This window comes from Nannospalax galili, unplaced genomic scaffold, assembly GCF_000622305.1.
Source record: "Nannospalax galili isolate Female #2095 unplaced genomic scaffold, S.galili_v1.0 scaffold589, whole genome shotgun sequence".
In the NCBI taxonomy this organism is placed as follows: Eukaryota; Metazoa; Chordata; class Mammalia; order Rodentia; family Spalacidae; genus Nannospalax; species Nannospalax galili.
In genome coordinates, this window is record NW_008360324.1 from 2,166,728 (window position 1) to 2,190,357 (window position 23,630).

A 23,630-nucleotide genomic window follows, 5' to 3' on the forward strand; every position below is an offset into this window, starting at 1 on the left:
CTCTCTCTCTCTCTCTCTCTCTCTCTCTCTCTCTCACACACACACACACACACACACACACACACACACATTTATTTAACAGTTATGTTGTGTTGCTGGGGATAGGCATACCACAGTACATGTTCAGGGGTCAGAGGACAACTTGTGATAGTCCTATCTTTTCACCTTGTGGGATCCAGGGATTGAACTCAGGTTGTCAGATTTGGTGGCAAGTGCCCTTACCTGCCAAGCCATCTCACTGGCCCCAAGTTTTTTTTTGAGATGGGGTCTCTTATAGCCCAGGCTAGCTTTGAATTCTCTATGTAGTGGGGGATGGCTTCGAACTCCTAATCCACTTGTCTCTGCCTCCCACAGGTCCTGGACCTACAGGTATGTGCCATCACACCTAAGACTGGCCTTTTTATTCAGGTGCCATTTCAAAATGAGTTATCTTGGCAGCTAAGTGAGGTTTCACAAGAATATGGTCTTAGATTACATATCATTTTGCTGTTATCAGTTTGGTTGTTGCTTCAATTTGGGGGTTGGGAGTATAACTCAGAGGTAGAGAGCATTTATCTAACATTTGGGAGGCCTCAGGTTCAGTTCTCACAGTTAGGAAAAACAAACAAAAATGCTGAAATTTGAAAGTGTGGTTCAAAAATACCTGGAAAATGGTGCATTCCTAGAAAGAGTTTGTGTGGGGTTGGGGAGGGCATGAGAAAACGGTCTTAGGTGTTTTTCCTTCAGAGCTGCCACCTGTTTCTTTCCAGCAGGGGCTCTCAGCGACCTAATACTCACCATTGAGCCCCAGGGTCCATTTGTCTTTGCTTTCCCAGTGCTGGGTCACAAGCACAGTCTACACTCTCAGGTTTGTTTGTTTTTGAGACAGGATCTCACTATGTATGTAGCCTGGCTGGCCTGGAACTCGCTTTGTAGATCAGGCTGGCATAAAACTCAGAGATCTGCCTGCCTCTGCCTCCTGAGTGCTGAAATTAAAGGCCTGTTCTACTATGCTGGTTTTGTGTGTGTGTGTGTGTGTGTGTGTGTGTGTGTGTGTGTGTGTGCATGCCTGTGGGTGTGTTATGTTTGACTTATTTATTCTTTGACAGTTTCATACATGTAATGTATTTCAGTCACATTTATCACCCTCTTACCCCTCCTATTTACTGAAGAATGGCCTTCTTTCTGGTGACTACACCACTAAAGAAAAATGACTCCTCCTCCCAGCAGTCCTTAACTGCCAGTAGTTCCTCAGTGTGGCGTGGGGCTCTGTGAGTCCTACCCCCATCCCATCCATGAGCTTCTGGGTTTTGTTTTTGTGTTGAAACAGGGTATCCCTGTAGTCCCAGCTGGCCTGGAACTCACTGTGTGGACCATGCTGGCCTGGAACTCACAGACATCTGTCCACCTGCCTCTACCTCCCAAGTGCAGGGATTAAAGGCATGCGCTACCATGCTGAGCTTTTTTTTTGAGCTTCTGGATATTTTGAGACAAGGTCTCACTTCATAGCCCAGGCTTTCCTTGAACTCATGGCAACTTTAAACTCCCTTAGCCTCTGAAATATTGGGATTACAGGCATGAGCTACGACGCCCAGCTGTTTTGTTTTGCTTTTTGAGTTAGAGACTCTTAGAGCCCAGGTTGACCTCAAACTCACTGTGTAATTGAGTTTAAATTCCTGATCCTCTTGCCTCTGTTTCCCAAGTGCTGGCATTACAGATGCACACCACCATACCTAGCAGAGCCCCTTTCCTTAACCTGGTTTTTCCTGCCTGGATTTAGGTCCCTGATCTCTGTGCCTTCTTATTTGAAAAAATAGAAGCTGAGCTTCATGGTACATGGCTTTAAACCTAGCAGCCTTTGGAAGGTAGAGGTCAGTCTTAGGCTTCATGAGACCTTGTCTTAAAAAATCAAAAACATGGCCATCAAGATGGCCCAGTATATAGATGCTGCCAACCCTAAGTTCCATCCCCAGAACTCACATCATGGAAGGAGAGAACTGACTGCACAAGAATAACTCCCACAAGTTGTCCTCTGACCTCTGTATGTGTTGGTAAGCACATGTGCACCCCTCCCCCAATACAAATAAAATTAAAGATAAAAACGCGAAGATAAGAATTCATACCTTAAGGATGGTCAGGATTAAGTGGTATGAGTTGTAAGGTGCTCCTAACACTTTCTTGAGGACTGGTGAGATGGCTCAGCTAAGTAAAGTTGCTTGACTAAAAGGTGGAAGGAAAGAACTGACTGCACACACGTTGTTACCTAGTCTCCACATGTGCACCATGGCACACACATGCCAACACACTCATCACATATGCAATAATGAATTTAAAAAGTAAAGAGTCTTGGCTGGGCGTGGTGGCGCACGCCTTTAATCCCAGGACTCAGGAGGCAGAGGCAGGCAGATCTCTGTGAGTTTAAAGCCAGCCTGGTCTACATAGTGAGGTCCAGGACAGCTGGGGCTACAGGGAGACCCTGTCTCAAAAAGACCGGAAAAAAAAAAAGTAAAGAGTCTTACACTATCTTGAACAGGTTAGTGTTGCTGCTGCTGGTATTGTGATTGGCATGAATCAGATGCCCTACTACCAGCTGTGTGGTGGTGGTGGTCCTGCTGGTGTTTTTGTACTTTCTGTGCATTGTATAGAGATCTTGCAGGATTGGAGCAGCTTCAGCACCCTCTTAGAACCTCTGGGAGCTTTCAGAAACACTGCTTGCCTGAGTGGTAGGATAGCACGCATGGTGTAAACTTGGTGAGCTGTCAGGAATCCTATAAGGATGGGGACAGTATTTTTGGACTTTCAGTTCCTCCTTTGTAAATTTTCATATCTATAATATATTTGCCTTTTTTTTCCCCTACTATACATTTAATGTTTATCCCAAACTTCCTTAATTAGAGAGATTAGAAATCCCAGGACCTTTCTTTTGTTCTGCAGCCTACTTTGCCCTGTCACCAGTCTTACCTTTTGTTATTTCTCTTGACTGGAAGATGAGTAAGATAAAGGCTTTGGTTTAAGTTTGACCCTCTAGCATCATTTTTGAAATGTATGCATATAGAGTGTACTGGCATTCAAGTCAGTAAGTACACATTGCTTCTTTCTTTTTCTGGTCTTTTTGAGATAGTTTCCCTGTAGCCCCAGCTGACCTGGAACTTGCTATGTAGACCAGGTTGGGCTCAAACTCATAGAGATCCACCTGCCTCTGCATCCCAAGTGCTGGGATTAAAGGCATGCGCCACCAGCCTACCACACATTGCTTCTTAATGAGGACTCCTCTGTCAAGGACAGTGGGAAGACACAAATACAGAGTATGATGTGATTCACTGTTTCCCAAAAAGTTTGGCAAGATTGGATCCTCTTAGGCTATAATCAGATTGTTTCTTGATTCTGTTGCCTGAGGAGGGCCTGAAACGTCTTTGTAAAAAGCATCTTGTGTAAGTTCTCTAGTCTTACTGTTCAGTGGGCCTCCTATCTGTAGATTCAACCAAAAATGTTACATTGTTGATATATGCTGTTCTACAGTTAGGCCAGAGGTGAGTGTTTGTTCTGAATGGGTATGAATGTTTTTTTTTTTTTTTCTTATCACTCTTCCCTAAACAGTGTGGTATAACAACTATTTATGTAGTATTTGAATTGTATTAGCTAATTATAAGTAACTTAGAGACAATTTGAAGTATATTTAAGGATATGCATAGGTAATGGACAAATATGTCATTTTATAACATTTTTGTGTGTATGATGTATATTTGAGTGTGGGTTTGTGCATACCACACTATCAATGTGGAAGTCACTTGTGGGAATCAGTTCTCTCCTTCCACCATGTGGGTTCTGGGAATTGAACCCAGGTCGTCAGGCTTGGTGGGAAGGGCCTTGTCAAGTTGATGTCATTTTATAAAAGTTTGAGGGCTGTTGAGATGGCTCAAAGAGTAAAAGCTGCTGCCAAGTTTAAGAACTTGAGTTCAATTTCTGGGATGCACATAGTAGGAGAACTGACTCCTACTGATGTCTTCAGACCTTCATGCATGTGCCACAGTGCACAGGCACATGTGCATGTGTGCATGCAAGCATACACACACTACAATAAAGGAAAAAAAATTTTTTTTTGGTCTTTTTGAGACAGGGTCTCCCTGTAGCCCCAGCTGTCCTGGAACTCACTATGTAGACCAGGCTGGCCTTGAATTCACAGAGATCTGCCTGCCTCTGCCTCCTGAGTGCTGGGATTAAAGGCATGTGCCACCACGCCTGATTTAAAGGAAATTTTTAAAGGAACTTGAACATGTATTTTTGGTACTCATTGGGAAGAGGGGGATCTTGTAACCAGTCCCCTGGGGATTCCTAGGATGCCTGCTTTGTAACTCAGGAACCAGGATTTGCCTGGAGTTGCTTAGTCAGTTAGTATTGACCTTTGTTGAGTGAGGCTGCTGCTTCTGCAGATTGGTGCGTTCCTCTTGTTGGATACTTGTTAGAAAGAATAGGCTGGAATAAATTTCATTTCTTTTGTAGCATTTTAGAAAATTAGGGGTCAGCAAGATGCCTTAGAGGGTAAAGGCACTTGCTGCCAAACCTGGTGACCTGAGTTTGATGACCTGGAACCCACGTGGTAGGAGAAAACTGAGTCCCTCAAGTTGTCCTCTGAATCTCCGAATCTCCACATATATACTGTGGCTTGCACATGCCTGCACACACACCCAGACATACATAAATGTAAAAATGAGCGGGCTGATAAAGCAAAGAATGTGATGAGTTAGTCATGGTGGCTCTTGCCTGTTGATCCTTAAGGCTCTAAAACAGGAGGATTGCTGTGAGTTCCAGCTAGCCTAGACTACATGTGACCCTGTCTCAAGTTTTGTTTTTTTTTTTTTTTTGGTTTTTGAGAAAGGGTCTCCCCTGTAGCCCCAGCTAGCCTAAACTCGATAAGTAGACCAGGCCAGTTTTAGTATCAGAGAGATCCCCCTGCCTCTCAACCTCCCATGTGCTGGGATCAAAGGAATGTGGCACCACTCCCAGTCTGATTTTTTTAATTAAAAGTCAAAAACACAAGAGTAGTGCTGGGTGTGGTGGTGCACGCCTTTAGTCCCAGCACTTGGGAGGCACAGGCAGGCAGATCTTTGAGTTCAAGGCCAGCCTGGTCTACATAGTTCCAGGTCAGCTGGGCTACAAGGAGACCGTCTCAAAAAGACCAAAAAAAAACTCAAATTAGGGGTGGGCGTTGTGGTGTATGCCTTTAGTCCCAGCACTTGGCAGACAGAGGCAAGCTGATCTCTGTGAGTTCATTGCCAGCCTGGTCTACTTAGTGAGCTCCAGGCCAGCTGGGGCTACAGGGAGACCCTCTCTCGGAAAAAAAAAAAAAAATCAAATTAGGATACTTGATATTTCCTCCTCTTTAAAACATTGTTTGGTGATAATGTTTGTTCCTGGTATCCCTTGTTCCTCCCTCACTTCCTCCTTTCTTTCTAGACAAGGTCTCACTATTGTAGTACTGGCTGGCCTGGAACTATGTAGACCAGACTGGTCTCAAACTCACAGAGATCCACCTATCTCTGCCTCCTGGGTGCTGAAATTAAAGCCATGCACCACCATATCTGGCCCTGTTTATTACTGTATATGTGTGTATGCATGCAGGTCAGAGAACAACTTTAAACAGTCGGTTCTCTCCTTCCACCTTTATGTGGGCTTCAGGGATCAGATTCAGGTTCCCAGGCTTGTGTGGCAAATGCCTTCACCTGCCGAGCCATCTTGCTCAGCACCACCATTCTTCTTTTGTTTTTCATATTTTTGAGACAGGGTCTTACCATGTAGCCCTGGCTGGCCTGGAATGCACTATGTAGTCAGGCTGACCTTGAACTCAGAGATCCTCTGTCTCCCAAGTGCTGGAATTAAAGATCTGTGCTACCATACCTGGCCCCACCACCATTCTTAATGTTGTTGGATTTTATTTTCCCTTGGTATGAGGAATCAAACCCAGGGCTTCATATATGCCAGATAGGTGCTAAGCCACCCCACCAGTCTCATGTTCTCTCCTTACTGCTTTCTGTGAGGTTAGGTCTTTCCTGTGTAAGATTTGGGGAAGGTACTCTCAACCAATACCACTGGTGAAGCCTTTCCAAGAGAGCCAATCAGATTGTGAAAATCATTGGTGGGCTACCTGGATTCTGTACTGATGTATGATTAATTTTTTTGCTTTATTAAGTTTCTTTTTTTTTTAACATTTTTAGTATTTAAAAAAGATCTTTGTATGAATCCATGTGAGTGTATGCACACACATGTGTACCAATACCCACAGAGGCCAGAAGAGGGCATTGGATCTCATAGAGCTAGAGTTACAGGTGTTTGTGAGCCGCTAGATGTGAGTGCTGGGATATGAACTCAGGAGCCCAGACCCTAGAACTCTTCTTTTTAAAAACTGGTGATTTAGGGCTGAAAAGATAGCTCACTGGTTAAGAAGACTTGTTGCTCTTCCAGCATCCCCAAGTTCAGTTCCAACACCCACATCAGGCAGCTCACAACTACCTATAACTCCAGCTCCAGGGGATCTGACTCCTTACTCTGGCCTCTGCAGGCACCCCCCCCCACACACACACAAAACGTACACACATATATACCAAATTATAAATAAAATCTTTAAAACAAATTCTAAAACTGGTAATTTCTCAGTTCCCAGTACTCACGTGCATGTTCTTTGACCTTGGTGGGATTTACCTGTGTGGCATTATCCTCAGTAACCTAGTGTAGGCCAGGTGTGGTGTGTGTGCCTGTAATCCTTGCTATTCAGGAAGCTGAGGCAGGTTGATGGCTAGTTTGAGGCCAGCCTGGGCTACTTAGTTGGTTCTGGTTCCTGCCTACTTAAAACCTAGTCTAAAACCTTTTCAAGCTGCATAGAATTACAGCTGCATAGATATTGATTGGAAATCTTGAAATTTTGATTTCAAGGAAGATGGATTTAAGGAATGAAGGAAAGGGAGAACAGTGAAAGAAACCATGGCGTTTTCAGGCCAGTGAGTGATTTGCATTGTGTGGCCTTAGGCACACACGTCCCCTTTCCCTTCATGACCTCATTTTATTTCTTCAGCAAAGGAAAGTAATACCAGTTCTGGTTTTTTGGAGCTTGGCAAATTATGCTGCATCTCAATTAGATTTATTTAAATTTTGTCATAGTATCAACTAAAATCGTGTGTTTGGTGGGCTCTAGGGCTTGGTGACTGTGTCTTTTTTTAGACAAAGTCTCAATGTGTAATCCTCACTGGCCTCAAACTCCCTACCCTCTGGCCTCAGCCTCCTGAGTGCTGAGATATGACAGACCTGTGCCACCTTGCCTGGTCCAGACATTGAGGTCTGATGGCTAATTTTAAGCTGTGTGACATGTGCCGGAGACCAGAATTCCCATCATTACTCTGCTCCATTATTAAAATTCTGCAGTTATTCCTGGGTGTGATGTGATCTTTTCTCTTTGTTCAGGTAGAATGGAAGAATCTCACTTCAATTCTAACCCATACTTCTGGCCTTCTATACCCACAGTCTCAGGGCAGGTAAGTGGTGCTTGCTTTTTTGTTCTCCTCAATCATTTACTTTAACTGAGTAGCCAGTTCTTTATGAAGTTGTTCTATTGTATGGAGGCTGAAGCAAAATAAACCACATACTGTTTCACTGAGTCCCGTACTACTGAGAATTGCATAGTGTTGGGGTCTGGAAATGCAAAGATATCAACTATTGTTTCTTGATCTCCTAGGAGAAGACATTGAAAAGTGCTTAGGGAGCAGATAAATATCAGGCTTTCTCAGCCTTAAGAGAGTATTCCTCTTCCCCTTCCTTTTCTTTTAGATTGAAAACACAATGTTCATCAACAAGATGAAGGATCAGCTGTTGCCAGAGAAGGGCTGTGGACTGGCACCACCTCACTACCCCACTTTACTGACCGTGCCTGCCTCAGTGTCCCTGCCCTCTGGTATCAGCATGGACACAGAGTCCAAGTCAGAACAGCTGACCCCACACAGCCAGGCATCTGTTACCCAGAATATCACAGTAGTCCCTGTGCCATCTACAGGACTGATGACTGCAGGTAAGCACCTCTGCTCCTGTTTAATCTGAGGTGCTGATCTCCCATGATCAGCATCCCAGTCTGGAGGGCTCTGAGGACATGGGGAGTGGGGTATATGTTTAATTCCTCAATCAGATTTTTATTAAGTGCCTACTGTGTGCCTAGCAATGTGCTAGGCATTGTGGGGGATACAAAGAAGTAGAAGATGCGGTCCCTGCCTTTGAGGAGGTGACATTCTTTCCTTCTCTGAATCAAGGAGTCTCCTGTTCTCAGAGGTGGAGAAGAGAAGGGAGTCAATCAAGGGGTAAATCTCACTGTTACCAGGGGGGTGGGGACAGGGGTTAGGAGACCATTATTTTCTATAGGGTTTGGGGTTTCCTGTAACTTTGGGAGGTGGGGTGGAGGGTGGTGGTAAGGGGTTAATGAGACTTCTGGGGGAAATAGAAGGAAATAGGATTCGGGTTAGGAATGAGCAACATCATCCCATCTCTTTTTTCTCCCAATCCTAGGTCCTGGTTTGGTAATCACATCCCCCTCAGGCTCTCTTGTGACCACAGCCTCATCAGCTCAGACCTTCCCTATTTCGGCTCCCATGATTGTCTCAGCTCTCCCCCCTGGCTCACAAGCCCTACAGGTGGTCCCTGACCTCTCCAAGAAGGTAGCATCAACCCTAACTGAGGAAGGAGGCGGAGGTGGAGGTGGTGGCGGTAGTGTGGCTCCTCCTAAGCCTCCTCGGGGCCGCAAGAAGAAGCGGATGCTGGAATCAGGGCTTCCCGAGATGAGTGACCCTTACGTCCTTGCCCCTGAGGATGACCACGACCATCAGAAAGATGGCAAAACTTACAGGTAGGAATCAAATCCGGGACAGGATGGATTGAGGGTCACTGTCTCAGTTTCCCCTATCTTCTTTGGGTCCTATCCCAGTCAGGCTCTGTGCTCTCAACAGCTTCCCACTGCAGAGCCACTTGCATGTCCAGGAATCCTGCTGTGAGATAGGAAGGTTGAGCTGTTGTCACTTCCTTAATTGCTCTTCCCCCAGAGTGCAGTCCTCCCCCCTTAACTCCAGTTCAGGTGTCATAGTCCTTAACTGATTTTTGAGTGACATGAGTGACAGGATTCGCTCTTACAATAAGGCTTCAGACTGAGTTCCAGACTCAGTCCGCAGCTGTTTTGCTTTCTGTTTCTTATTTTTCCAAGAAATCTTTCTGGTAAGCACTTAACCTAACCTGTGTGCCATCCACCAGCTCTTGGGTGGTGTTTGAGCACTGAGCCCTTCAGCCCCTGCATGGCTGGGATGGGATAAAATGGTCGGAGGAATAGTATACCTTTGAAGTGACTATTTGCTCACTTTCTAATTCATGGAAGTCATTTTGATCCTCCACTTTCTCTAAGTTGTCCATTGCAAAACAGTATTATGTGCATATTTGCATGTGATACTGTATTTAAAAAATTACATTAAAGCCGGGTGTGGTGGCGCACGCCTTTAATCCCAGCACTCGGGAGGCAGAAGCAGGTGGATCTCTGTGAGTTCAAGGCCAGCCTGGTCTACATAGTGAGTTCCAGGACAGCTGGGGCTACAGGGAGACCCTGTCTCAAAAAGACCAAAAACAAAAAAATTACATTTAAAAAAATCTTCTTGCCCTTTGAAAGTTGAAATAACTTTATAATCTCCTTGAGAGCTATCAGGGTCCCTAGTGGGTTTGGGGCATTTGGTCCCACTGTTCAGAATGGGTTAACTATTATCACAGTTTTGATATAGACAGGGGCAGATTTGCATGGCTGGGAGACTGGTTCTGTCCTTAGTGTACCGAGATGGGCAATGTTGTTCCCATTTTAGGAGCGAAGGGAACTGCGGCACAGGAAATGGACAGAGCCTTGGGCTCATGGATTCAGTTCCCGGCTCCACCACGAACTTGCTGTGTGACCCTGGGCAAGTCCTTTTCCCCTCTCTGCGCCTCAGTTTCCTCATCTGTAAAATGGGGAGAATTCTGTGTATGCCTCCCATTTGTTGGGAGTATATATCAGATAAGCTTTAAAATGTTGGGAACTTCAGAAAGTTAAGAGCTACTCATTACTTAGCATTTATTTTTACTTGCATTGTATAGTTTACTGTGGAGAGTAGCCACAAGTACACTGTTCAAATACCTCTTAATACATGAAAAAGAGGGCAATGTTGCTATGCAGAATATATTGAGCACTGCAGAATCCAGCTATAATCCAGAAGTTCATTGTAGCTTTATTATTACAGGTGTACCCCACTTTATACAATAAGTGTTCCTGGAAAATGTTTACATCATACCATATTATAAAGGTACCTGACAAGTTTGATTCATTTAAAGGCATTCTTTTTATTATATCAGTTACAATGAAAATCCCTTTTTATTGTGTAGATAACCTGGATTTTTATGTATTTGCTTAAAGTGAGGTCACTGTGACATGGAGATGCATTTATATAATGTGTTGTAGGAATACCGGGAAGATTCTGTAGCACCCTGTGGAGGGAGCCCTTCTGCTTGACCAGAATCCTCTGATTCTGCCAAGTTAATTTTTTTCCCTTCTCACATTAAAATTATCTCTGGATTTCCCAACTGTGTATGGATATATGTATGTATCGCAGAGAATTTTGGATATACAGTTGGATGAAAACCTGCTAGGACTTTGTACCTACTCAAGAGTTTTTGGCATTCTTAGAAGACCCCACACTCATGATTAAAAAGAACTCTGTAACTGAAAGGTGACTAATTATAGTCTTCGTTGAAAAGAATTTCTTCAGAAACTTAAAATTCTAGAGTCCAAAGGGATCTTCTAAATCACAAAGAATCCTGACTTTGTTACTGTGTTTTTGAACTAAAAAAAAAAACAATCCTGATTTTGATGGACATGTGCTTCAACTACTTCCATTCCAGCTGTCAGTACATTTGACTGGGTATTGGAGGAATTAGGGTCTATTATTTGGGGTAAGTCAGCTTATCTGCTTGTTCCCACCTACGAAATGGGAAGATCAGCCAGACCCTTATCTATTGTATGGAAAGAGCTTTTGAAATGGTCCTGGATCTTAGAAAAAACTGGGATAATTCAGAGTGATCATTTAAACCAGGGACACTGCATTGCAAGCCTCCAAGGTGACTGTACTGTATTGGATGTGCACAGTGTCCCCTGGAGTAATGCACGGTGATACAGGATGTCAGCTTTTCTTTCCCTTGCTAGCTGCCCATTGCCACAGCTCTCACAGGTTTCTTCCAGCCACCTAACATCCTAAATTAGAGGACTTTTTTGCTTAGCTTCCTAAGACTTCAGAGTTAGAAATACAAGTTGAGTATTCCATATCAAAGATCCTTGGGACCAAAGGTGGTTGAGACTTTGGATTTTTTTTTTTCCACATTTTGGAATACTTGCATTATATAATGAGATACTTTGGGGATGGACCCAAGTCTAAAAATGAAATTCATTTATGAAGCTGGATGTGGTAGCACATACCAGTAATCTCAGCACTCAGAAGGTTGTAGTAGGAGGATCAGGAATTCAGTGCTAGCCTAGGCTACATAACCTCTCTTAAATAAAATAAAAAAGAGACCATCTCTATGGAGCCACCATGAGGATCTGTTACTGTTATTAGGTCTGTTAGTCAGGATTCAGAAAGGTGTAAGTTTTCCTTTTTCTTTTCTGATTTTTTTCTGGATACTGGCCTAAGCTGGGTGTGCTTTCTGTAACACTTTGGGCTTCCTCACTCTCTCTAAAGCTTTCCCCTAGCCATGTGTCTGCTAGTCTGCCCTGTGGCTGTCTGCCTGCTGAACCTCCATGCCTAACAAAAAAAGGCACGAGTTTCTTTGGAGTTTCTTTCTTCCTATTCTCCATTGCCTTCCTCCTGGCAGCTGCCGAGATTTACAGCTTGCCTGCCCTGTGATTTTTTTTTTTCAACTCTAATAAAATTGTCCTCAAGCTTTAAAAAGAAAAAAAAAATATCATTTATGCTTCAAATATTATATACACAGTCTAAAGGTATTTTTAAACATTATTTTTGGTGAGCCTGCATTGTAACTTCCATTTGTCCCATGAAGTCATGTGTAGAATTTTCTGCTGAAAGTATGATGTTAGTGCTTGGAAAGTTGGATTTTGGAGGATTGCGGATTTTAGATTTTTGGATCAGGGATGCACAGCCTGTACTTTATGGTCACCTAGGTCAGTGCTTTCACCTGGCTGGTGGTTCTTCAGCCTCTCCATAAGTGTTTCCACTGACAAGACTGTCGTATTAGGTTATCCTTATGGTAGGGAATAGCTCACCTGCTGACTAATCACTTGGTTTTGGAGCTTTTGTGTTCCTTTTTGTAGAACAGGGAGAATGTTTGCTAGATTAGTGAGGAGAAGCAGCAAAGGTGCTTGAAAGTGCCCAACCTCATTCCCGGGGTTACCCAAAGCAGTTCTCGTCATGGCCGTCATCCTCATCCTTGTCTCCCTCATCCTACCTTCCTACCTTTTGAGACTGCTTATTCTCTTCCAGTTCTTGTTTTAAGACAGGGTCTCCTGCAGCCCAGACTGGCCTTGAACTTGCTATGTACTAAAAATGACCTTGAACTCCTTATCGACCTGCCATCATACCCAGCTAGCCAGTTCATTTTTAGTTAAGTTCTTTAGCTTTGTTGGGGCTGGAGAGATGGCTCAGCGGTTAAGAACACTGACTGTTCTTGCAGAAGGCCTGGGTTCAAATCCCAGCACTCACCTGGCAGCTAACAACTATCTGTAACTCCAGTTCCAGGGGATCCGACGACCTCTTCTGACCTCCGTGGGCACTGCACGACATGGGTGCACTTACATACAGGCATAACACTCATACACATAAAATAAAAAGCTTTGTTGAAGAAGGTTCTTTTTTGGTTTCTTGACAGTCTCCCACTATTTACTATACTGGCCTTGAACCTCATATCAATCATTTCAAGTGCTAGGATAATTTTCCTTTTTTTTTTTTTTGTCTTTTTTGTCTTTTTGAGACAGGGTCTCCCTGTAGCCCCAGCTATCCTGGAACTCACTATGTAGACCAGGCTGGCCTCGAACTCACAAAGATCCGCCTGCCTCTGCTTCCCAAGTGCTGGGATTAAAGGTGTGCAGCACCACGAATTTTCATTTTTATAATTAACTTTCACTTCAAGGGTAGAGTTGTGTGTTGAATACTTTCACACACACACAAAGTAAGGAGATTTAAATTAAAATGAATGTGTTGGGGCTGAGGACACAGTTCAGTAGTAGAGCACTTGTCTGGTGTGTGGCAGTCCCTAGGTTCCAATTAGCAGCACTGTAAAAATATTTTTTAAATGAACATGTCCTACGTGAACTGAGAAATTTTAGCTACCAAAGGAACTTACTTTACAACTTTCGTACAGTTGTCTTCCACATGAATTGTGTCCAATTACTAACCTTAGTCTTAATGAAATACATGTAGTAATATATCAGCATCAACACTGAGGCTGTTAATATTGATGCCATTTCATTACTAGAGAACATTTAACTTACTTTTGATGATTCTGAGTGTTTGCAGGTACAAAAATTAATTTCTCTGTTTTAAAGAAAATCAAGATGTAGGTTAGTGGGTGATCTATAACTGAACTCTGTTGGAATAGAACCCAGGTCTCTAGATTGCTGTTGACCATTCACTTTGGACCATGCCACTCTCTTCTCTGGCAGAGTTGGGGCTTCTCAGGCAAGAGCCAGCGACTCAGGGAGTCAGGTTTCCTCCAATTGTAAAGTGACAGCAAATGAAGCCTGGCATCAGTTGTGAGAATTTCTGAAAGCATTAGTGTGGAGCCTATAGCAGTAAAACTTCTCTAGGAGGAAAGTTTGTGCTCTTTCTGGTCTTGATTCAGCTATTTTCTAAATAAATTCAAAATGAAGAAAAAGGCAGGACCCATCAGCCCACAGCATCCCATGTCTCTCTTACAGAGATGGGGAGAAGAGCAGCTTGCCCTGACTTCCAGGCCACTCCCCTTTCTGCTCACTCAGTGTGCACTGCTAAGCTATCTCTAGACTACATACAATTGGCTTTTACTCAGTAAAGTCTAAGGACTTACGGCTTAACTTATCAGAAACCTCCTTTTGATGTTGTTGAACAGTGACAGGGCAGGAAGAGTCACTGGTTCAGGAGACCTGTAAAGGTGTATTCAGGTGCTCTTGATGTCATTTAGGAGTGCTGACATTGGCTTTATGTGCTGAGAAAAAGGAGAGGTTTAGCATGGAACACTTTTTTATCAGCCTTTCTTGTAAACTTAAGGATTATCACCCACTCCTAACAATTACCCTGGCTTATTTCAAAAATGGTTCTCATTTGATTGGCTTGAGGCTGGGGGCAGGGACAGGTGGACAATTAATGGAACATCAATGACAGGGTAGAGACTAGAGATATGAGGTTTGGGAAAGCCCCTCCAAATAATTCTGGTACTTACCCACCTCCATCTCTTCAGCAGTCACTGCAAAAAGGAAGTATGGGGAAATCATTGAGAAGGCAGTCATTTGGAGACAGAAGAAAATCATATCTTGTCAGTTCTTCATTATTACATAGGGGGCTTGAAGAATACTAAGGAACAGATAAACATGGGGAAGTTGAGGAGCTCTTTAAATATTTGGAACAAATTATCTGCTCCAATAAAATCCATATTCACCTAGCCCATGATATTTTTCTGCCTTAACAGGGTTCAGTCCTTATTTCTGTACACTTAGGGAATCCAGTCATTCGGCAAACATTTATTAGGCATTTCTATGTGTTGTGCACCATGTTAGTAGCTTAGACTACAGAAAAAAAATAAGGGGCTGGCCATGATGGCAGATGCTTATAATCCCAGAACTTGGGAGGTGTAGACAGGAGGTTCATGAGTTCAAGACCAGCCTTGGCTACATAGTGAGTTCAAGACTAGCCTGGCATAAATGAGACCTTTTTTCAGGAAAAGAACATAAAGCAATAAGAAAAAGCTCCTACAAAATAGAGCCTTGCCATGTAGCTGGAATAGGAAAGTGGTCAGTTAGGTGGGCTTCTCTCTGCATGGTGGCGGGGCTCAGCAGCTCCTTCTGGAGGGAACGCTCTAATGTTGCCTTTGCTTGGCCAGGTGCCGGATGTGCTCACTGACCTTCTACTCAAAGTCGGAGATGCAGATCCACTCCAAATCACACACCGAGACCAAGCCCCACAAGTGCCCGCACTGCTCCAAGACCTTTGCCAACAGCTCCTACCTGGCCCAGCACATCCGTATCCACTCAGGGGCCAAGCCCTACAGTTGTAACTTTTGTGAGAAATCCTTCCGCCAGCTCTCCCATCTTCAGCAGCACACCCGGTAAGGCTGCTTTTACCCTACCTGACTGAGAGCCCGAAGGCCATGTTGCCTGCACCATGTTCTCGCCACATGTTTTCTTTTCCCCTTTCACCTGTGCCTTTTGAAATCTTTAATTCTCTCCTATTACTGTCTGAAAAATAAACTATATATCCTAGCAGTGTGGGGGGCCTTAAAATTTGTGATTTCCAGTCCCCAAGTCTGGAACAATTTTTGTGGTTTCTCTCTGTGTTTGGAAATCTTCTACAGAGCAGACCCTGCTTTTACTATATGCTTCACTTCAGAGCCATGGTGTGCATTCAACTTCAGGCCCATGGGGAACAGGCAGTATTGGTCTATATTCAAATTGCTATTTGGAAACAGGGTAACTGTGGTGAGTGTGTAACCTTAGGAAAAGACCGAGGTTGAGGAGACTGAGCACCTTAAGGTTATCAGGAGCTCTGGGCTGCAGCTCTTCATCATCTCACTGCCATTCTAGCCACCGACTTGCAATCAGCAACAACCTAGAGTGGGTGTCCTCGTCATTAGCCTCTCCAGCCGGAGCTTTATTGGGAGGAGGGAGGAGGGGGTGCTGTCATCCGTCAAGCAACATCATTTCACCCAGCAGAGAGCTGAGCCCGTGGTGTCGAACTGCTTCCTCCTCCCCCCTTCCCTCCTCTCCTCTTCGGCAGGATTCACTCCAAGATGCACACGGAGACCATCAAGCCCCACAAGTGCCCGCACTGCTCCAAGACCTTCGCCAACACCTCCTACCTGGCCCAGCACCTCCGCATCCACTCGGGGGCCAAGCCCTACAACTGTTCCTACTGCCAGAAGGCCTTCCGCCAGCTCTCCCACCTCCAGCAGCACACACGGTAAGGGAGAGGGGCGGGCCACTGATCCCGCCCCGCTGGCATGCCCTCCCCACCCCCCGCCCTGGACACACACAACAACCCGCATGCGGGGGGCGGGGGAGAGACCTGGCTGGAGGAGAGACCTGGCTGGAGGAGAATATGACTGGCAACAAAAAAAGACCAAGCAACACTGGAGACTCAAGTGGATGCTAAGAGAGCCTTTCTGGGAAAGAGCTGGGAAGACTGATGAGACAGGCACACCTGCGCAGAGACAGCTCTTGGCCTCATCTACCTCCCTGAAAACACTGAGCACACATCTTGGTACCAAAGCAGAGACTGGATTTTAGAAGGCCATACCTCTGACCCTCAGCACACCAAGTATGAATGGGAGATATAATCAGACATTAGCTGGCACCAGCCTGGAGACACAGCAACAAGCAAAGTTCCAAGGGATGCCAAGAATCGAGAACAAAATGAAACATGATTTAAGTATTCACAGAGAACTGGCAAACAAAATGGAAAGGTTCCTATTTTATAAGTAAGACATGACTGTCCATCCCATTGGTCTGGAGTTACAAGGCGGAAGGCAGCCTGCCAACAAAAGAGCTCATGGTCTCCTTTGTGGAGTCTCAAGTTGAACTGGAACCCTGGTGTGGCCACCATCCTGTTGCTGTGGGTATGACGCTCCCACCTGAAAGTGATCAGACGCTGCTTTGAGACGAGGAGCCGGCTGGCCTCATAAAGATATTTTGAGGCTTTAAAGCAGAGGTTCAGAAAGGCACTGATCACAGAGATGGTTCTGAAGTCCCTGATAAGAAAGTGTCACTGCACCCTCAAGTCTTGGGCTTTCTTCAACAACCCTGTGATGTTGGGGAAAGAGGTTAAATTGCTTCTAATGTCAGCATTTCCAGCTGTTGGGGAGTTGAACTGGGGAAAAACCCTTTCCAGGAATTTCCATTACTATCACTGCTACTTTCCCCAATCAGCCTAATTCTGCTTTTCTTTGATACCTGAACTATCTCTGGGTATGATACTCAAGGTTGAGGGGATGATTTCTGGCTGTGGGATGGGGACTGAGGCGGAAGTGTTCTGTTTTCTTTTTCCTTACAGTTGTGTTTACCTTTTGTTTCTAAACATTCACTGGGACAGTTACTGTAGGAATTGGATAAGTGTGCCAAATGGTGAACTGCCTGAGTCCTGGATGCCAAGTCTTCAAGCCCCTCTTCCCCTAGCACAATGGCGCACACTTTGAGCTAAGTGCTACAGGCAGTGACCAGAAAGCAGACCCTACAAACTATTCCAGGTCAGAGAGGAGCTAAGGCTAGTGCCTCCTGCAGATCCATCTGAGGAGCTTCCTTAGGAGGGAACCTGAAGAGCCTGGAGACGATCTGTTAAGGACCCAGTCCTCAAATCACCTTGCTGACATTCATACTCATTCTTTTCTTCTCACCCTGTGCAGAATCCACACTGGTGATAGACCGTACAAATGTGCACACCCAGGCTGTGAGAAGGCCTTCACACAACTCTCCAATCTGCAGGTAAGTCTTCTAGTTTCCACATAAGACCTGGAGTCTGAGAATTGGAAGTGCCATTTGACTAGTACTGTGGTTCTCAAAGGTTTTCAGAATGATTATACCCTCTTAAAATTACTGAGGTGAAGCTGTCCTGCTAGTGCTACTTGGAAGGCTGAGGTCTGGTGGTTCTAAATTTCAAGGCCAGCCTATGCTACAGAGGAAGTTCAGGCCAGCCTGGGTAACTTAATGATACTCTGGTCTCAAAACATAGACAAGCAAGTTGGGGAATTAGGTTAGTCAGTAAAGTCTCTGCCACACAAACACGAGGATCTGAGATCAATTCACAGAACCCACAGAAAAAAAACTGTTAGTCACTGGGCATGATGGGGTACACACCTTTAATCCCAGCTTTCAGGAGGCAAAGGCAGGTGGATCTCTTGTGAGTTTCAGGCCAGCCTGGTCTACATAGCAACTTTGAGACCAGCCAAGGCTACATTGTGAAACTCTGCCTCTACAACAGCAACAACAAAACAACTGGTAGTCCTAGCATGTGTTTGGAATTCTATCATTGGGATAGACAGCTTTCTGACCAGTTTGGCAAACCCCTACCCCAGGCCAATGAGAGACCCTATCTGAAAAGCAAGGTGGGTGACTCCTAAAGCATGACACTCAGTGCATGTATATATACATGTGTGTGTATACTGAACACACACATACCAATAAAAATTTTTTTAAGGGACTGGGGGAGAGGCAGGATATGGTAGTACACACCTTTAGTCCTAGCACTCGAGAGGCAGAGGCAAATGGAGCTCTGTGAGTTCAACACCAGCCTGGTCTACATAGTAAATTCCAAGCCAGCCAAGGTTACATAGTGAGACCCTGTCTCAGAAAAATGGAAAAAAGGGACTGGAGAGATGGCTCAACGGTTAAGAGCACTGGCTACTCTTGCAGAGGACCCAGGTTTAATTCCCAGCACCTACATGGCAGCTAACGACTCTCCATAACTCCACTTCCAGGGCATCTGATGCCCTCTTCTGACCTCTGCAGCATTGCACAACACAGATGCACTTACATAAATGCAGCCAATACACTAATAGAAATTTAAAAAATTATTTTTTTAAAAACTGAAAAAAACATAGGACTGTAGACCAGCAAGATGGCTCAGTGTGCAGAGGGACTTGCCACAAGCCTGACTACCCAAGTTCCATCCCTGGAACTCAAAGAGGAGAGAAACAACTACCAAAAGTTGTCCTTTGACCACTACATGTGTGCCATGGCATGTCCATGCCTGCACATAATGTGATTCTATAGCTTACTAATAGTGCTTGCTTACTGTATGCTAGGTCATAGATTCAATTCCTGGTCGTACTGCCAAAAATCTCAAACCCTAAGGCAGCCTGGGTATAGTGGCAAAATGCTTGAAACCAACCTTATCTGGACTATATAGTGAACCTTAGTTCAGTTCTTGGCACCCATATCAGGTGGCTCACAACTGCTTGTAACTCCAGCTCCAGGGGCTCTGACACATTTTTCTGGCTTCCCTGGGCACTTTACTCACACAGCCATACACATATACACATTCTTTTAAAAAATAAGCAAATTAAAAAAAAAAAAAATTAGGGTCTGGGAGATGGCTCAGCAGTTAAGAGCACATGGTCTTCCAGTGGATCTAAGTTCAGTTCCCAACACATGTAACTCCAGCACTGCACTCATGTACAACCCCCCACACACACACATAATCAAGTAATAATAATAGTAATAAAATCAAAACCTTTAAGGGGGCTGTAGAGATGGCTCAGTGATTAAGAACATTGGCTCCTTTTACAGAGGGACCTACAATGGCAGCTAACAAGTCTTGTAACTCCAGTTCCAGGGGATCCGATGCCCTCTTCTGACCTGCATGGGCATTGCATGCATGGGTGCACTAACATGAAGACAAAACACTTATACACATAAAATGAAAATAAAACAATTTTAAAATTGAGATCACATTTTTAAAAAATTTAAAGAGCTGTAGAGATGACTCAGTTGATAAAGTACACATCACACAAGTATGAACATTTGAGTTTGAGCCCCAATTCTCATAAAAATGCTGGGTGCAGCAGCACACACCTATAATCCCTCTGCTGGTGGGGCAAGGCAGGAACAGGAGTATTCCTGGGGTTCACTGGCCAGCTGGTTGACCCTAATGAGAAAGCTCCTAGGTTCAGTGAAAGAAAATAAGACAGGGTGCTAGGCTGGGTATGGTGGGGTATGCCTTTAATCCCAGCACTCGGGAGGCAGAGGCAGGCAAATCTCTGTGAGTTTGAGGCTAGTCTGATGTACATAGAGAGTTCCAGGCTGGCTGGGGCTATAGGCAGACCCTGTCTACCAAAAATAAAATAAAATAAAAAAGATGGGGGTGCTGGGAGATGGCTCAGTGGTTAAGAGCACTGTCTACTCTTCCAGAGGACCCAGGTTTGATTCCCAGCACTCACATGGTAACTAATATCCATTGCTCCAGTTCCAGGGTATGTCCAGTGTTCTTGTCTGATGTCCATGGGCATTGCATGCATGACATGCATGCACTTACATATATGTTGGTAATATATTCATACGTACAAAATTTAGAAAAATAAATATGATTTTTTTTTTTAAAAAAAAGAGGGCTGGCTCAGTGGTTAAGAGCATTGGCTGCTCTTGCAGAGTACCCAGGTTTGATTCCCAGCACCCATGTGGTGGCTTACAACTGTCCATAACTCCAATTCCAGGGGAATCTGACCCCTTCTTCTTACCTCCTCAGACATTGCAGGACACAGGTACATTTATATACATGCAGGCAATACACTCATATACATAAAATAAAAATAATAAAATATTCATAGAAAGAAGAAGGAGAATAGTCCCGGTCTATAAACCTAGTATTTAGAAGGTAGAGGCAGGAGGATCAAGAGTTCAAGGCCAGCCAGTGGAGTTTGACAGTAGCCTGGGCCACACAAGACCCTATCTTAACAAAAAAAGAAACCATAAATAATAGCATTGTATAAACCCTTCATAATTAGCACAGTTAGCATATAAGAACACAAAGATTTCTGAATCCTACAAAGGGAACTTAATTGAAGAATGGCATTTCACATTTTCAAGTTTCTCTTCTCTTTCTCCTCCCTTCTTCCCTCCCTCCTTTCTTTTTTATGGCCCATGCCAAGCAAGCACTCTACCACTGAGCTATGTGCCCAGCCCATAAGATTTAGTTTTACATACACGGCCATGCTGTATAGCTCAGGTGGGCATTGAACCAACCACCTTTCCTCCTTAGCCCCCTGAGTGCTGGGATTGTGTCCCACTACACCCAAGATTTTTGCAGATTTCTTCAATCTCTGGCTTAGCTAAAGGGGAACATAGACTCACATCTGATACATTCAGTGTATCATGATACCACACATCTTGTAACTTCTGTACAGTTATGAGATGATGAGTACAAAGACAGACGCTTGTCTCATTTAATGTATGCAGATTTGTGGTATGTGCTTTTGTGTGCGTATGGGTGCACTCAACCCTGCAAGCGTATGTTAAGGCCAAGGGTTGACATTGGGTCTCTTTATTGTTTTCCACTTAATTTTTGGTGGAAGTGTGTGTGTGTGTGTGTCTGTGTGTGTTGTTGTGTGAGATAAAGTCTTCTTTGTAGCCCCAAGCTGGCCTGGAACTCATTATGTAGACCAGGCTGATCTTTATCTCACAGAGAGCCGCCTGCCTCCACCTCCTGACTGCTGGGATTAAAGGCGTGCACCACCACGCCTGGCCCTTGTCTCATTTTTAAAAGAGTTTTGATTTTCTGAGCCCCTTGAAAGGGCCAGGTAGTTCCTAGAGATTCCCACATATCACTTTAAGAACCACTAAAAGTGGGAGACTGGGTGTAAGCCGTCTTTCTAACTTTTGGGATCCTGGTATATGGTGTATAAGGTACATTTCTTTCCATAGCCTCTAGCTCCTGAAGTTTAATTCCAAGCAGTTTCTCCTGCCTTCTTGTAGAAGGGGAGCTGGAAGTCTGATACCCTCCTCAGGGCTCTCCATAAAGCCAGGATAGAACAGTTCTCATTTTAGTCTCTGCTTTTTTCAGTCCCACAGACGGCAGCACAACAAAGATAAACCCTTCAAGTGCCACAATTGTCATCGAGCATACACAGATGCAGCCTCACTCGAGGCTCACTTATCTACACATACGGTGAAGCACGCCAAGGTGTATACCTGTACAATCTGCAGTCGGGCATATACATCGGTGAGTGCTTGGCACTTTTCCTTTTCTTTCCCCTCAGTCTCACCAGAATCAGTCTTCAGAAATAGAACCATACCTGAAGAATTTAGACATGCCCAACTGTAGCCTGCAAAGAGTGATACCTGGTGAGTCTTCATTTTAAACATAAGGCAAGCTAAAACCATTTATAATTTTGTGAGAAAACTTTCTTTTTGCCAGCTCAGTGTCCATGGTGATTTCAAACAGTTCCCCTCCTTTCTGCTCAGCAATGAGCCCTAAAACTATTACTTTGAGGTCTACCTATCCCTGACTCCAGAATGTCCCTACATAAATAGACTCAAGACAGAGTAAGAACCCAGGATGATAGTCGCAGTTCATCTTTTTCCCTCTCTTTCATCTCAACTTCTTTTTACCATCTCCTTCAGGAAACATACCTTATGAAACATATGCGCAAACACAACCCTCCTGATCTCCAGCAACAAGTACAGGCGGCGGCAGCGGCGGCGGCAGTGGCCCAGGCCCAGGCCCAGGCCCAGGCTCAAGCCCAGGCTCAGGCTCAGGCTCAGGCTCAGGCTCAGGCTCAGGCTCAGGCCCAGGCCCAGGCTCAGGCTCAGGCTCAGGCTTCCCAGGCATCGCAGCAGCAGCAACAGCAGCAGCAGCAGCCACCACCACAACCACCACACTTCCAATCCCCTGGGGCAACTCCCCAGAGTGGGGGTGGTGGGGACAGCAACCCCAACCCTCCACCCCAGTGTTCCTTTGACCTGACCCCCTATAAGACCGCGGAGCATCATAAGGACATCTGCCTCACTGTCACCACCAGCACCATCCAGGTGGAACACCTGGCCAGCTCTTAGAGATCCGTACTGTCATCCACTGGAAAAAGGAGAAAGAAGTTCTCATCCCTTCTTTGTCCAACTCCTTTTGGTGGGAAAGTCCTCTTCTTCCTTGACAAGCCTTGTATTCATCTCCTTGGGCCTCAGTCATGGCTTTCCTTGACAAGATACCATCCTTATTCTCAACTGTTCTTCAAAAGGAATATCAGCCCTCCTGATTGGCAAAGGAATCCTGAGCTGATAGTGTCATCTAACAGCCCCCTTCCAAGCAAAGCTTTTAAAATTGGGGGTTGGTGCTTAAGAGGAAGGATCTGCTATAACCTCACAAGATGTTGTCCAGTGTGGGCACTTACCCTTTTCTCTCCCTCCTCATTCTCAAAGTTGGGGCTGATAGAAGACTAGAGGATGGCCTTCCCAGATACCAGAGAAGGGAGTCCTAAATGCAACTGGCCTCCCATTCTATGCTTACCTGTAAAAGAACAGGTTTTGCACATGCCCCAGACCCTGTGAGCCATTTTCTTCCCAAATATATGATCACACTTAACTTCCTATCTACTACTACATAGGAGTAGTAGGATAGGAGATTTAGGTGGTGATTACACCTCTTTTATTTGTAAGGGGACCAGTGGCTAAGATATGGTCCCTAAGGTGCCAGAGATTTCCCAGGTGACCAAGGGTGGCTTATAAATGTGGGTTAGGATTTTTCCTTCCAGCCTCCCTCTGCCAACCAAGGCCCTACACTCTTCAGTCTCATCACCTCAGCCCAAGGAGCTTTGGGAGCTGTATTCTCTGTGAAACCCCAGAACAAGGGTGCTGCAGAGAAGGGAGAATTCAGGGCCCACAAAAGGACTGGACTTAGCTCCCTAGGTGCCACGGTCAGATGCCGGACATGGAT

General features: G+C 44.8%; 1 protein-coding gene across 12 annotated transcripts in view; it reads left to right on the forward strand.

Annotated features, from left to right (window-relative positions):
- Znf384 (zinc finger protein 384) overlaps positions 1-23,624 on the forward strand; it is a 34,889-nt gene extending 11,265 nt beyond the window's left edge. For 4 of the 12 annotated variants that reach the window (XM_029559829.1, XM_029559833.1, XM_029559831.1 and 1 more), the window contains exons 3-12: positions 7,432-7,502; positions 7,795-8,032; positions 8,268-8,315; positions 8,521-8,857; positions 9,849-9,941; positions 15,100-15,324; positions 15,993-16,175; positions 17,614-17,692; positions 21,765-21,923; positions 22,325-23,624. In XM_029559829.1, coding sequence (XP_029415689.1) covers positions 7,437-7,502; positions 7,795-8,032; positions 8,268-8,315; positions 8,521-8,857; positions 9,849-9,941; positions 15,100-15,324; positions 15,993-16,175; positions 17,614-17,692; positions 21,765-21,923; positions 22,325-22,756 — 1,860 coding nt within the window. In that variant the 5' untranslated portion in view covers positions 7,432-7,436 and the 3' untranslated portion in view covers positions 22,757-23,624. Of the gene's footprint in view, positions 1-7,431; positions 7,503-7,794; positions 8,033-8,176; positions 8,316-8,520; positions 8,858-9,848; positions 9,942-15,099; positions 15,325-15,992; positions 16,176-17,613; positions 17,693-21,764; positions 21,924-22,324 lie in introns of those variants that run through there. The other 8 variants (XM_029559834.1, XM_029559835.1, XM_029559836.1 and 5 more) reach the window with 7 other exon arrangements.
- The last annotated feature ends 6 nt before the right edge of the window (positions 23,625-23,630 follow it).